The sequence below is a fragment of the Ictidomys tridecemlineatus genome, chromosome 7 (assembly GCF_052094955.1).
Source record: "Ictidomys tridecemlineatus isolate mIctTri1 chromosome 7, mIctTri1.hap1, whole genome shotgun sequence".
Lineage (NCBI taxonomy): Eukaryota > Metazoa > Chordata > Mammalia > Rodentia > Sciuridae > Ictidomys > Ictidomys tridecemlineatus.
Window position 1 is genome coordinate 145,351,522 of NC_135483.1, and position 16,072 is coordinate 145,367,593.

The window sequence follows — 16,072 nt, forward strand, 5'->3', positions numbered from 1 at the left end:
AAAAAGGGTATCTTTTCTCCACATAGATTTTTGATGAATTTGTCAAAGATCAGATGGTTGTATTTGTGTGGATTTGTCTCTGTGCTTTCTATTCTGTCCCATTGATCCGTGTGTCTGTTTTTATACCAATACCAAGCAGTTTTTCTTACTCTGATGTATAATTTAAAGTTGGGTATTGTGAAACCACTTCTTTGGCTTAGAATTGCTTTTGTTATTCTGGGTCTTTTATTCTTCCAAATGAATTTTAGGACTATTTTTTGTAGTTTTGTTAAAAAAGTCATTGGTATTTTGATGGAGATTGCATTGAATCTGTGGATCACTTTTGGTAATATTGCAATTATATTAGACAGGTTCTCTAAAGAAAGAGAACCAACAGGAGGTATGATTATAAAAAGGGGATTTATCAGATTGGCTTACGCAACCAGAAGCTGGAAAGTCCACAGTGGTTTCTGCAGGCTGGAGAGCTGGAGGACCCAGTAGCTGCACAGTCCAAGATGCTGATGCCTTAGAATAAGAGGGATCAACTATGCTACCCAAGTCTGAGACTGAAGGCTTCTGGAAACTCTCTGGAGAAGCAATGGTAGAGTCCACTTTGGAAGAGTGAAGGAGCAGTGAGAGTCCGATATTCTCAGGCAATTACAGCAGCACCATGAACCCATTCAAGAAAAATCAAACTTCCATGTGCTGCTGCTTCCTTTTCTTCCAACTTTTCTTCCACCCAAGCCTCCAACCTACTGGATGGTGCCACCTACATTTAGGGAGGGTCTCTACTTCAGTTCCCTGTCCTACAAGCCAGTCATTCCTGGACACATCCTCATTAACACACCTAGAAGCTTCTTAATCTCCAGTATCTCTGAATCCAACCAAGTTGATAATTCATTACAGTAATTTAAACAACATTAATTATTTTTATCTTTTCATCTTCTAGAGTCTTCTTTGATTTCTTTCTTTAGTATTCTGTAATTTTCAATGTAGAGGTCTTTCACCTCCTTGGTTACATTTAGTTCTAGGTATTTTAATTAATTAGTTAATTGATTTATCCTATTGTGACTGGAATTGTTTCATTTATTTCTTTTTTAGCAAATTCATTATTGGTGTATAGGAAAGCTATTGATTTTTGTATGCTGATTCTGTATCCTGTCTTTCAATTTCTTTGGTATCCTCAAAATCATTTTTGCTCTTAAACTGGTTCATAGTCATAAAATTGTATTAGCAGATTCAGATCAATAATGTTTGGATGAAGAAGTAAGATTCTAATATCCTACACCCTCCTCTTTAAATAGGTGAAGAATCCTTTCCAGCAGTCTTCCAGGAGACTTCTTTTCATTTCTTGATAAGGGTTGGCCACATGACTATTCCTAATTAACAAAAGAGTATTGTGATGATAAGTTTAGACCAGTGGTTTGCAACCTTGGCTACACTTGAAATACTTAGATTTCACTTCCAGAAACTCTGCTTTAATTCTTCTGAGATCTATACTGGGGCATAAAAGTTTTTAAAAGATTCCCAGGTGCTTCTTATGTGCAATCAAAAATTCTGAGAATCATCAATTTAGATCAAATGTCTGGGGGTGGGGCAGATTAGGATGCCTATTCAATTATAAACCACCATAACTATTGAATATTGTTATGTTTTCAGTAAAACTTAAAGGACATATATGCATATGTAAATGCACACATATGATTGCAAATTTAGAGGAATCCTTATGTGTAGGGAGGCCAGATAAATGTTGTCCATATTTGGAAGAACAAATTGTTACATTTGTAGAAATGGTTATGACAATGCACATATAGTTTCTTTTGCCTTTAGCAAAGCATAGTAAACCAAGTAGTGATGACAGTGAAGGAGTTTTGGACAGTCCACTTACATCTCCATAAATTGAAAAAGAATCTTTAAGAGTTTGGGTTCAGGCATCTCTCTTTATTTTTTAGTTCACCAGTTGATTCTAAAGTAGTGTGAGGATTGAGAATTATTAGTTCAAAGAGGGGAAAGCATTAATAGGAACTCCATCTGTTCTCTTGTTCTTGGCTTGCCTTTAATTTTTCCTCCCCCAAATCTAGGCTAAAATGAATAGTCAACCTCTGGGAAGAAGCTAAATATTTAAGAGCTTGGCTCAAGTGGATTTTGCAAATAAAGGTAAAGCTTTGTGGAGCTGGTAATATGCTATAAATACTTATGCAACAGCTGGCTCTCCTCACAGTCCTTAGCACTTGAGGCTCAGAGAAACCTCTGACAGCTGTTCTTACATGTTTGGGTAGCTAGGAATTGTAATGGAGAGAATAAAATTTCTAACTTGAAGGCTCTTAAAATGCAACTTTTTAAAAAGAGTTGATGAAACAAAGAGGTGATTCAATAATTTTTGTTCCTAACCCATATTGTACTGCAGTTAAATTTGTGTTGTTGCAAACAATGCGCAGCACCCACTCAAGACCCCTCCAGCACACTTTCAGAAATCACTGTGCAATTGAGGCGAGTCCAGTAATGTGCTAAGTGTATTCTTAAAAATCTTATTAAATCACCAGTTAAGTAATCAGCAGCAATGCAAGTGGTGAAAGTCATAGCTCTTGGAAAATAAAAGCTTATTTGCATTGATAAGATGATTTAGGAAAAAACCCTAAGGAAGGAATATGAGAAGGAGCATGAGAATTGGGCAAGAATGCAGGATTCTCGTTCTAACTTTGTCACTCTTTGGGTCTGTGGTCTTGGGTAAGTACATTTATCTTTCTGAGCCTGTTTTATGAATCCAGAAATGAGCTAGTTCAAACCCTTATTGTTCAGGATCTCTTTGTAGATACATTCCAGATATTTATCTTAATATTCAATTTATAATATAAAAATTTATTTAGGTCATACCTATAAACAATGTAAAAGATTACTTTAGTTATTTTCCACATGATTATTTCAAGAGTAATTTTATAATTTTGCCAATCATGTTATTTTAAATTTTATGCTTATTATCTGGAAAATAGCCTATATGGTTTCTGAAACTATTTTCAGCATTTTGGCCATATCGTGTATACATCTTCTGTGTTCTCTGGCATGTCTGTCAAAATAGTTCAATGGTAATGAATAGATACAAAAATAAAAGATCTAGAAACAAAAATGCTATACTAACTATATGAAATAGTTTTTCCTTATAAACACAAAAAATAGCATATATGACATCTGGTATTGCCTTGCAAAAGAACCTTTTTCAGCAAAGTGTTTCTGTTATGGTCTAATTCCTGGAGATTTTCTTTGTTTTACAATGTTAGGATGTGACCATCTCTTATTATATACTTCCTGACTTAAAAATGGAATTGATATATTCCCAAAAGTATATTTCTCCTTTCCACATATGAAGTGCATGAACTATAGGATATGGCTTTGGTAGCTAGGACTAAGAGGTCATGTTTTCAAAAAATAGACTCTGATCAGAAAAACTAACCAGCCAATGACTTATTTCTGGGTCTTACAAGTTTATGGGCACCCTATTGATAGAAATTTTATAGAATGCTGATGAAACTTTTAATCATGGGGATCCTTTATCTTAAGCATTTTCTTCTCTTAATAAAATAATTTAAAATAACAGCAGCAATCAATGCTTTCTTACTTACCTTACTATGTTCTATTTGCCCATAAAATTTTAGTCATTTGTTATTTTGAACCAAGGTATCCAGTCATGAATAATTTCATTTTTGATTCTACAAATGTGGAAAATTCACTTTTGAATAAGAATTGGGCTCTTTTTACATGCTTACCTAACAATATTTATAATCAAATTATTGGAAAGTCCTACTTAAACTAACAAAGGTTTCTTTCATGCCAGAAATGTACATTTAATGCTATTTTCTAATCATTGTTCTCTGTGAAGACAATTCCTTTCCTAATATATATACACATAATGAAGTTTTAGTTAGGAAGAATTACAGTATGAGCTGGATCATTCTTGGCCCAAATCCAAGGTAGCTGATTTACTTATGCATCAAAAGAGACTCAATAGCAGATTAAAGTATAATCATCTTGCAAAGACTCATTTCCCAAGAAAATATTAAGAATTATACCTATGGCTAATAAATTAAATGCTTTTTTGGCTAATACATTCTCAATGTAAAAAGTTATGGATATAGAATAGCAAGAGTCCTGTAAGTTGAATATATTTGATTTCTAATGTCACAGAACATTTCCAACAGTAAAAAATATTCCACATCTTTAAAATTTTAGTCACTGTTTTCCTACTGAAGTTTAAGAGTTTGAAAGAAAAAGATGGCGGTTCCTGCAAATATGAAAATAAAGTTCAGTATGTCCTACAAATTATATAGTGCCAGTGCTTCTGGTGAATCATCTTAAAATTTCAGTGGCTTTACCCATTTGAGAGTCACTTTTTCTTGAGAAATGTTAAATCAATTTACAAAAATGCATGGTTAAAGGGTTTCAAAAGTCACCTTGATAGTCATAGAGCTAGCTCACCTGTTATTGCTAAAGATTGGTATGTATTTGTTTGTGGTTGTTATTTAAACTGCCAGCTATCAGAGAAGTGTATATACTTGACAAAAAGAGAAGATAAGAAAGGGAAAGAAAGGGGGTTGGTAAGAAGATAGATTTTTCATTTCTTATCTTGTGATACATTCTGCAGCTGTGAACACTACTATCTCTTAAATAAACTCTTGAAGACAGGAAAATACTCCAAGAGAAAGCTTTATGAACTGGAGGTCATCCTCCTGTTCTCTGTGGCTTTGTCCTTCTTGAAAGTCTACACAACCCATCCTTCTTTTATTAAATAAAACAAGTGTGTACAGACCAATGATTTGATTTGGTGAGCTAGTTACAGATATAGCCCTGGCATCTGTTACTTCCACTCTGCTATCCATTACTTCCATTCTGTTAATGACAGTAGACATTTGATTAACTACTAAAATTTGGACATGAAGGAGACGTAAGCTGGATTGTAAAGTAAATCACGTAGCTAAACCACCATTACATCTTCACTTCACCTGTTTTTCTGTTTCTAAGTATCTGGCAGACTGGCAGCTGGAGGCCTTCACCTTAGGGGCAAGAGAAGCTCTAATTATTTCAAGAATGCTGCACATTATAATAGCCTGTCAATAAAACTCCTGAAGGGTGCTTTATCATTTTAGGGAAGGATTAAAAACAAATCTCCCCCTTCTTCAACCAAGACATATAAAAGAGGAGGTTAAAGAATTCTATAATTTTGTAAGTATTTACAAAATTTATAATTTATGCAAAACCATAGTACAGAATAGGGATTGCCATCTCAAAATTTGTAGTTGGAGTTGCAATCAAAATCTCCAACAGGGCAAAGATCCCAATTTTTTAATAGCAATCACTATGCTATTGTATTTAACACTACCATAAGAAATATTTACCTTATGGGTTAACAATATTGTAAACTAAAATACAATAGTCATTTGAAATGCAGTTATATATTCCATTTCCTGACTGATGTGTTAATATATACAAATCATAAAAGAAGAAAAGCAAATTTCTTCTATGGCTTCAACAGAATCAGATGCAATAGGCAAAACTAATTATAAAGAGCTTAAAGCATCTAGTAGTACAAATGACTATAAGCCCCCAAGATGTAAATTAATGTCTTTAGACATACAGACTATTGTAGGTTTGGACCTTATGTCTTAGCCTTTTTCATCCTTAGTTCAAGTGTTATTTATCCCTACAGTGAAAACATTGGAAAGCTTCCACACTTAATATTTGTTAGTATTCACAAGGAGATAAAATCAATTTTGGAAAACAGCAGAAAGTAAAATGATGCTTATCAAATTTAAGAACTAATCAATAAAATTGTGGAAGAAAAATTAAGTCACTGAACATTACTTAAAATTTTACTTCTAAAAAGGCTTAGACAAGGTCCAAATTGGACTTTGTGAGGACCTAAAAAGTTAAAGGACTAAAAACAACTGGAGGCATACAGGTAAAGAGTTAAGATTTATTGAAGAAACAGATTATCCTGAGATGGGAAAAATTTGTTTTTATTTGCTGACTTGAGAAATGATCTATATGTGAGATAGCCTTTTACATTTCAGTCAATACCGGACCCAAAAGACCCCCACTCAAAATAGTTTATAGGTTAATGCAACACCCTTTTCAATAGCCCAAAACTAAAAATCAACTGCTATTTAAGATTACTTGCTTATAGAAAGATTTCATTGAAGTAATATTTACTTTAGGCAATCTGGTGATGCAGGATTCTGGAGAAATTATTAACCTCACACTGCAAGTCCATATTAATTAAGTGGAAAAGTTATGCAAATTTAACATTTGGTATTACGATTTTGAGAGTACAAAGTTCAATATGAAACTGGAATGGATGAATAAAAAAGTGTGTGAAATATAAATAACAAAGCAATTTTCATAAAAAGCATAACCAGCTGTAACTGTAACTACATATTCCATCCTATAATCTCATAAATCAAAGCTTTTAACTGTCTGGACTCATATGTGACTGTGTTCTTCCCAATATGCATTCTTTCTTCTTCAAGAGGTTGTTCTATAACAGCAGGTATGTTTCTGCCATAAAGTTCACAGTGTTCTAGAAACTGCACACATTCTTGAATAACATTGTCTCGAAGCACTATCATGTGCTTTGACATGTTTTCTAATAAGGACAGGAAGCATCTTTTGGCATAATACCAGGTATCAGTTCCTAGCTTTTTATTGTATGGTTCCAAGCTTTTGATAACTCGAGAGATACCAAAGTCATAATTTCCTTTGGCACAATAAAGTGTTCCTATCACCAAATTCACAATGCAGAGATGGTAGATTTTCCTGTCTGGGTCATCATAGGACAGCTGCTCTTCCTCCTTTTCAATCTTCCTCATCAGCTCCTCTGCTTCTTCATTTTGACTTGTCATAATATAGGAAACACAGAGGTTAGCTAATACAATAGCACTGACGTTCAGGATGTTATCATAGTGCTTCTTGACGATGGGTTCATAGAAACCAATGGCTTCTTTGTATTTGTTCTCCTGCATGAACAGAACATGGGCCACATTCAACTTCCACACATCATGGTCATTACAGAATTCCACAGATTTGCGGAAAATCTTTTCTACCATCGAATAATTTTCAAGATTCCAGTAGATCTTTGCCTGGGCCATCAATACAGGAATATATTTCTCAAGAGTGTCATCATATTCATTCACTGCCTTTATGACAACTTCATCCTCTCTATTGAGTCTTGCTTCCTGTACTTGTTTGGTGAGTCTTCGAAGCTGCTCAGTCAGCATCCCTGCTAGGCCATCAAGCTTAATGAAAGCTTCTTCAGGAGCTGTCTGGCAAGTGATCAGGGCATCCAAGAAGTCATAGAGATAGGGTGTGAGGAATCTATAAGTCAAGTGGGCATTTTCTGCCAGGACATCTGCTGCCAGGTCAAAATACTCATATTTACAGTAGAGCAGCAAAAGATTGCCAAAAGTCTCTGGGGGAAAGGGATTCTGTTGGAGTAGAAACTGTAGCTTCTCAAACCCTTCTGTAGGCTTGGCATCCATATTCATGAGTGCCTGGTTGTGCAGGGTCACAGGGTCCAATTCTTCCTCTGCCCTAGGTGGCATGTCAGTGAGAGCTTCCTGGGCTGCCTCATAGTTTCTCAGCTGGTATTCTATGGCTGCTTTGAGGTTGAAGGCTTCCACCAGAGCAGTCTGGTGGAGGACTAAAGTGTTGCCAACACTGCGAATATCAATGCCCTCTGTGGTCATGCCCACACCAAGCTCTGGGTGCTGACGGATACCACGGGCAATAATGTTGGCAATATGCTTCAGAGCCGGGGCATAGTGCCTGTTACTGTAATAGGCCAGTGCCAAGTTGTAGGAAAGGTCAGGCTGGTAGCCTGAAGCCTGCAGGGCCGCAAAGAACTTGGCACAGGCAGCTTCATAGTGTCCCTCCTTGTACAGCAAACAACCCAGGTTGACCTGACCATCAGGCTCATTCTCACTTCCGCTCTCTTCTCCCCCTTCCTCACTCAGCAGCTGCTCCACCAGGCTCCTGGCCCCTGGCAGGTCACCCTCACTGTACTTGATAGCGGCTTGCAGGCGGAGGACCTGGCTGTGGTAGGCGGGATTGTCCAGGAGGAGGAAGGCCACCCGTGTGGCCTCTGGATAAAGGCCAGTCTTGTACAGAGCCTGGGCCTGATACAGGCGGTACTGCTCGAGTTCTGGGTGCAGCTGGCCCAGCTGCTCATAGCACTCAGCGGCCAGCGCGAACTCCTGCAGGCGGTAGTAGCAGTAGCCCAGCAGCGACAGGCCGGCGCGGCTCCTGGGGCTCCGCTGCAGCTCTGCGCCCAGCAGCTGCACCGCCTCGGCGTAGCGGGAGTCGCGGATGAGCCGGTACACGACGGCGGTGAACTCCCCGTCGGGGATCTGCGTGCTGCTCAGCCCCGCCATAACTGCCTGGATTGCGGTGCTTACTGGTTTCCTAGGCAACCAGGCCACCGGAACCGGAAGTATGTGAAACTCTTTTTCTGTATGTGCTCCGGAAGTTAATTTTTGGTAGGTGAAAGGGATTGAAACTGCAAAGTTGCAGTTTTCTTACACTTTGGCCTGTTAAAATTTCCTCGAACATGTAACAAAGTCCCGTCAGTGTTTCTTTTAAATATGGAATCATCACATCGCCTGTGGAAATGGGAACAGCTTAGTACAGTTTAAAAATGACATAAATTACAAAATATGCAATAGTTGTCAAAACCAAATTGTCTACAGATGTAATTTGGACATCTAAAGTGGTCATAGAGGACCTATAGGAGGCATTCTTCTTCCGGGTAACCAAATTGCTAAGTGGTTCCTTCTGGAAGGTAAAAAGCATCATTATTTAGCAATAGTTAGGTTTTTTTGTGTGTGTTTTCTACTTATAAGTATTTTCTACTTATGTTTGTTTTCAGAAAAAAACTAACAAAAAATACTGTATGGTTAAACTATGAGAAATTGCTGATTTTGTAGACCAAAAACTTTGAAGACCAGCAATTTCATGACTCAGTTTAATACTTTTGATCTTGTCTATGCCAGATACAGTGGCATTCACAATTATGAAGAGCAAGGGACATAGGGTTGAACAAAATAGTGAAGCTCTTGTGGTTTGTAAAAAATGAAAAACCTTAGAAGAATGAATACTTTATCACACTGAGAACCTGAATAGCCAGTTGTCAGTTTGTGGATATGAAATCCACTGAACAAAATGGTAGTACATGTTTTCAAAATCAATTGATGGACCATTTTATCTGTGGTATGAGTAGGAGAGTAATTTGATGAGGTCATAGTAATAGTACGGAATATTTTTCCTTTTCCAAGAAGCTACAGAAGAGAAACCTGGGCACTAATATTTCTTTTATTTTTTTAAAAAGTGGACTTTATTTTTTGGCACTAAGGATTTAACCTGGGGAACTTAACCACTGAACTACATCCCCATCCCTTTTAATATTTTAAGATTAGGTTTTGCTAAATTGTTTAGGGTAAGTAGCTGAGGCTTGCCTCAATCTTGTGTTGATGTCTCACCCTCCTGAGCTGCTGGGATCACAGGTGTATACCAACATGACTGGCATTAACATTTCTTAATATGCAACAAATATGGAGGAATTGAGAAATACTACTACTTTTATTATGCATTGCTACTAAAAGTAATTTGTGAATGGTAAGATTACATCTTACATTCATTTATTAAAGTTATGAAGAAATTGAGTAAAAGAAAACAAATTTTTTGTGAATTTTTTATTATCTCGTATCATAGCATAATTTTTTTAGGGCACAAGATTTCCCACTGAATTTGTACATTCTTAGAAAAAACATTAGCAACATTTTGTTGTTGTTGTTGGACAAAGAATTACCTCTGTATCACAAAACTGCTGAAATATCTTAGGTTATGCAAAACCTGTGTTATACACCTTAATATAATTCCGGAAGAAGGAGTACAACGCACAACCATGAAATGACTTAAATCCCAGATAAACTATATAATAACTCAATTCTGGACTTAATACTGCTTAGTCCCTGGATGAGAAAGTGATGTCATACAAGACTCTGTGAAGATATAATAAGTAGGAAAAAAAAGTGAAAGACACAGAGAGAACACAGATATTACAAACATTTTTAGATGTAAATGCCCCCCACATTCAGCTTTGATTTTTTTCATAAATCCTTCTAGGTTTGAAAAGGTTTTATTAAATAATATTATGTGAAGTTTCACAAAAGCTGAATCTTGTTTTAACGTGTACAATGTTCAACATATAGCAAGTGTAAAGATGCCAAAAACCAGGGATAAAACAGAATGTGAGATAAAAATAATAGCCTTTATGATAAAATTCATTATCTATAGATTCCATCCTATAATCTCATAAATCAAAGCTTTTAACTGTCTAGATTCATATGTGACTGTGTTCTTCCCAATATGCATTCTTTCTTCTTCAAGAGGTTGTTCTATAACAGCAGGTATGTTTCTGCCATAAAGTTCACAGTGTTCTAGAAACTGCACACATTCTTGAATAACATTGTCTCGAAGCACTATCATGTGCTTTGACATGTTTTCTAATAAGGACAGGAAGCATCTTTTGGCATAATACCAGGTATCAGTTCCTAGCTTTTTATTGTATGGTTCCAAGCTTTTGATAACTCGAGAGATACCAAAGTCATAATTTCCTTTGGCACAATAAAGTGTTCCTATCACCAAATTCACAATGCAGAGATGGTAGATTTTCCTGTCTGGGTCATCATAGGACAGCTGCTCTTCCTCCTTTTCAATCTTCCTCATCAGCTCCTCTGCTTCTTCATTTTGACTTGTCATAATATAGGAAACACAGAGGTTAGCTAATACAATAGCACTGACGTTCAGGATGTTATCATAGTGCTTCTTGACGATGGGTTCATAGAAACCAATGGCTTCTTTGTATTTGTTCTCCTGCATGAACAGAACATGGGCCACATTCAACTTCCACACATCATGGTCATTACAGAATTCCACAGATTTGCGGAAAATCTTTTCTACCATCGAATAATTTTCAAGATTCCAGTAGATCTTTGCCTGGGCCATCAATACAGGAATATATTTCTCAAGAGTGTCATCATATTCATTCACTGCCTTTTTGACAGCTTCTTCATCTCTGTTGTGTCTTGCTTCCTGTACTTGTTTGGTGAGTCTTCGAAGCTGCTCAGTCAGCATCCCTGCTAGGCCATCAAGCTTAATGAAAGCTTCTTCAGGAGCTGTCTGGCAAGTGATCAGGGCATCCAAGAAGTCATAGAGATAGGGTGTGAGGAATCTATAAGTCAAGTGGGCATTTTCTGCTAGGACATCTGCTGCCAGGTCAAAATACTCATATTTACAGTAGAGCAGCAAAAGATTGCCAAAAGTCTCTGGGGGAAAGGGGTTCTGCTGGAGTAGAAACTGTAGCTTCTCAAACCCTTCTGTAGGCTTGGCATCCATATTCATGAGTGCCTGGTTGTGCAGGGTCACAGGGTCCAATTCTTCCTCTGCCCTAGGTGGCATATCAGTGAGGGTTTCTTGGGCTATCTCGTAGTTTCTCAGCTGGTATTCTATGGCTGCTTTGAGGTTGAAGGCTTCCACCAGAGCAGTCTGGTGGAGGACTAAAGTGTTGCCAACACTGCGAATATCAATGCCCTCTGTGGTCATGCCCACACCAAGCTCTGGGTGCTGACGGATCCCATGCTCAATAATGTCAGCAATATGCTTCAGTGCAGAGGCATAGTGCCTGTTACTGTAATAGGCCAGTGCCAAGTTGTAGGAAAGGTCAGGCTGGTAGCCTGAAGCCTGCAGGGCCGCAAAGAACTTGGCACAGGCAGCTTCATAGTGTCCCTCCTTGTACAGCAAACAACCCAGGTTGACCTGACCATCAGGCTCATTCTCACTTCCACTCTCTTCTCCCCCTTCCTCACTCAGCAGCTGCTCCACCAGGCTCCTGGCCCCTGGCAGGTCACCCTCACTGTACTTGATAGCGGCTTGCAGGCGGAGGACCGGACTGTGGTAGGCGGGATTGTCCAGGAGGAGGAAGGCCACCCGCGTGGCCTCTGGATAAAGGCCGGCCTTGTACAGAGCCTGGGCCTGATACAGGCGGTACTGCTCGAGTTCTGGGTGCAGCTGGCCCAGCTGCTCATAGCACTCAGCGGCCAGCGCGAACTCCTGCAGGCGGTAGTAGCAGTAGCCCAGCAGCGACAGGCCGGCGCGGCTCCTGGGGCTCCGCTGCAGCTCTGCGCCCAGCAGCTGCACCGCCTCGGCGTAGCGGGAGTCGCGGATGAGCCGGTACACGACGGCGGTGAACTCCCCGTCGGGGATCTGCGTGCTGCTCAGCCCCGCCATAACTGCCTGGATTGAGGCGCTTGCTGGTTTCCTAGGCAACAAGTTCGCCGGAAGCGGAAGTCTGTTAGGAAATCTATCCCGGCCCTTTAACAAAAAAAAGGAAGCACTGACAGGAGTCACTTAATTTCTCTTTTAGCCTTGGATGGCTCCGTACTGAGGAGTAGCAGGATCCGGCAACTGACAGGAAGTTCTTCAGGCCGCTCCGCTGCCGAAACTCCACTTCCCGTCATGCACAGCTTTAGTCGCGCGGCATCTTGAGGCGTGCCGCGCTGCATTCTGGGAAGAGTAGTTTCTTCCTCAAATACAATTTTGAGGGGCTATGCTGTGAACTATCTTTCCTCCTGTGCTTTCATTGGTTTGGTTTCTTAACAGGAAAAGAGCTCGCAAAATGTATTGTGTGCTTACACATTCCCTCGGTGTTGAATTGAGGGTTATTTTCTCCGTTGTCACCTGGGTATCTAGAGAAATGGAGGAATATTTAGGACCCAATGTCCTTCCAGTGTTTGAGACATGCACACTGTGTTTATACCATTCGTGTAGTTTCAGTTTCATTTTTTTTTTGTTACTTTCTTTCTTTCTTTTTTAGCTGTGTATGGAGTCAATGCCCTTATTTTTATGTGGTGCTAGGATTGAACCCAGTGCCTCACACTTGTGAGCCAAGTGCTCTACCACTAAGCCACAACTCCAGCCCCTTCACTTTTTTTTAATGATAGGAATGGATGGAAAAGCTGGAATTCTGGATAATTAGAGTTGATTATTTTCATGCCTTACTGAATGTCCACTTCTTCAAAACAAGAGTCCTGCCGCCTCCGGGAGTCTGGCGGTTTCCAGGGTTTTTTTTGTCTAAAGAAAGAAGTGCTGTGAATGTTAATTGGTACTTCCTAGGATGAAATATATATCCAAGCATTTCCACCTGCTTCTCTCATCCCCCACACGAAGAACCAGATATTACTGAGTATATGTAGGCATTTAAACTTGGCTGTATCCTTTGCCCTGGTCCTCTAACTTTCCCTGCCAATAAAAGACTGATGTCTTCTATGATCTTCATTGTTCTCCCCAGTACTCAAGGTAAATATGATTCAGATAAATGTATGTCTTTGCCATATAATTAAAGACTGTAATGCAAGTCCATTAATTACCCAATGATATTGCTCCCATAAATGTTTTCTGTATTTACATTTCAGAAGCAACACTATAATATTGTATGGTGCTCTATTATACCTCATTTTCATAGATTACTTCTAATCCTATAATTATCCTGTAATCTGTATATACTGATGGAAAAGTTGTGGGCTACAAACATGTCCAGGTAGGTAGAAGCTAAGCCATGATGTTCAGCAGGTAAGTTCCATAGGAAATTTTGAGTGGTGAATAACCTAAACCATAATCTCCTATAAAGTTTGTAAGGGCCCAGTCTTTGGTGTAAAGTGTGTATGAGGGATATTAGTGGGGTTTTTTTCTCTCCATTAAAATGATCATGCTGGACAGTACATTTTGAGCCTTCATCTTCAATTTCAGCTACTAGTAGATGTTAAAAAGTAACTAGTGAGAATCATGTAGTAACTAGTCATCTAGTATCACAAGGAAGCAACTTCATTAGGTGTCCAGTTGATCATTTCATAAAATGACTGACTTTATGTACTTATTTATGCACTTTTTCTCATGCTGAGAATTGGCAGAGTTGTGTTTTCCTGTGTGGAACCAGATTTTGAGCCTCCCAATGCATCAATATCAAGAGAGGAACAATCTCCCTCCTATTTCAGAGAGTTGAATGGGGCTGTCTTACCCAGGTTCCCCACAAAAAGCAGCTGAGTAATACTCCTATAATTCTATTCTGAGATATCTTTCAACCATGTCTCCTCATGCATCTTTCAGGTCTTAAACTGGTGAGATACATTTGGTGGAGTGTGCTGACTAGTGCTGCTCCTAATAAAGAGGGTGTGAATGGCTTCTCCTTCATAGATAGCTGGCTTCCTGACCTTTGTCCCTTGGAAATTTAAGTTCAGTATTTTAAAATCCTTACATGTGGAAAATGATCTTGGGTAAGTTGCTATTAAGGTAAGATCACAAATGCAAAAACAAGAATATCCTTTTATATATTTAGTATTTCTGATTTGCAGAAATGTCTTTACATCATGAAAACATTCACTTTTAAATAACTTCTTAAATATTGTATGAAAACTAGAAGGATGATTTATTTTCCATCAAATTTCTTGATCTCTACAGGAATTATTTGGAGCTCTCCTTCTTTCCAGTGGTACCTATATGTGAGCACAGAAGCTGAACTGGGCAGAAAAGAGGTTATTCTTTATCTCTCTCCTTATTTCATCTGATGCTGCTCCAGAGGCCTGGCTTGAAAAAACAGGACAGACAGTTTAGACAGATGGAGGGCAGGGTCATTTTCAAAATGAAATGAGTGCACCAATCACACTGTGAAATTGGCATGACCATCACTGCTGCTGTGATAGAATGATTTTTATTTAGTCACTGATAGGCAGTTGGGGAATAGATTGGGTTTTTTTTTTTTTTTTTGGTTGGGGGAGGAGATAGGTGAAAGAAGGCCCTTTAATTAACAATCGAAATAATTCTAGAAAGCAATAAGCTATGTGGAATATTTTGAAATATAAAATATTTTTATATTTTTATTTGCAATAGAATCTTGCATATATTAAATGAAGCATATATTAAAATTAATGAAGCATATATTAAAAAGCAAGGGCATCATTCTATTTCAAACAATAGGAAAGTGATTGTAATAACGTGAATTACAGACTTGTAGAAAGGGATTAGGGATTGAGAAAATTGTGTGAGTCTCAGGGTAGATTTTGGTGCATAAAAGGAGGCATGTTTACCATGTAGAAAGGTTCAATTTAAGTAAAACACATAGGAGCTAAAAGCATAATGTTTAATTCTTAGCATGTTGATGTTCTGTCTGTCAAAATAGGAGGTGATCAAATCCCATAGTCCATTTGTTTGTATAATGTATCTGACATTTTCTTTTAAAGCTAGTTAGGAGGTATATATTTTTTATTTTTTCTGCAAATGGGACTGCTTCCTGTTGTTAAACATTAGTAATTCATGAGTATTTCAACCGCAGCTGTGGGCAAACATCTTCCTTGATAAAGGAAGTCCTTCTGCAAAATCATTTTCCATTTGTTATTTCTTTTCCCCTTTGATTCCCAACCATTTTTTCAGGATGGCTAGTTTGGGAGCTCAGTTACCTTGCATTCATATTCCCCTAAACCCATCTCTCACTGTGAACAGGGAAGAAAAGAATAAATTAGTGCCAAATTGATAATGTAGTTGGCTCAATTTTGAAGGCGCATCTGTTCGGTATTTTAAGACTTTTGAAAACACTGTATGCTGAATCAACATTTGGGAATATTTATGCGTAGATGTTGAGACATTTCACCCTATTAGGAGCTTCTCTTCCACTGCTAATTCTACCTTATTGATATTTTAATTAGATTTCCTTCTTGAATTACTTCATTTTTGATCAAGTAGCTTGTATTTGGGGATTTATAGGCATTATTCTCTAAATTATGAGGGAGAACACAATAGCATTGTGATTTATAAAAGGGATTAGCAGAGAAGGCAAAACTGTGGATACTGGCATTTTAAAATAACCAGTCATCCAAACAAAGAGCTACTCTAAGCCCCTGTGTTTATACAGTACTTTCAGTACCAGGCCTGCTTTGCCTAACTTCCCTCATTAACCCTCACAGCTCTTTTGTGAATTGAGGGATACTTATTGTTGGCCTCA

General features: G+C 38.2%; 2 protein-coding genes across 2 annotated transcripts; both read right to left on the minus strand.

The window, feature by feature from the left end:
• Positions 1–5,996: 5,996 nt before the first annotated feature.
• On the minus strand, positions 5,997–8,426 carry LOC144365577 (intraflagellar transport protein 70B-like). The gene has a single exon (XM_078017651.1). It carries the CDS (start codon positions 8,394–8,396, stop codon positions 6,399–6,401), a length of 1,998 nt encoding a protein of 665 aa, XP_077873777.1. The 5' UTR covers positions 8,397–8,426; the 3' UTR covers positions 5,997–6,398.
• Positions 8,427–10,140: 1,714 nt separating this feature from the next.
• Positions 10,141–12,521, minus strand: LOC144365578 (intraflagellar transport protein 70A). The gene has a single exon (XM_078017652.1). The coding sequence runs from the start codon at positions 12,307–12,309 to the stop codon at positions 10,312–10,314; it is 1,998 nt and encodes a 665-aa protein (XP_077873778.1). The 5' UTR covers positions 12,310–12,521; the 3' UTR covers positions 10,141–10,311.
• Positions 12,522–16,072: the final 3,551 nt, after the last annotated feature.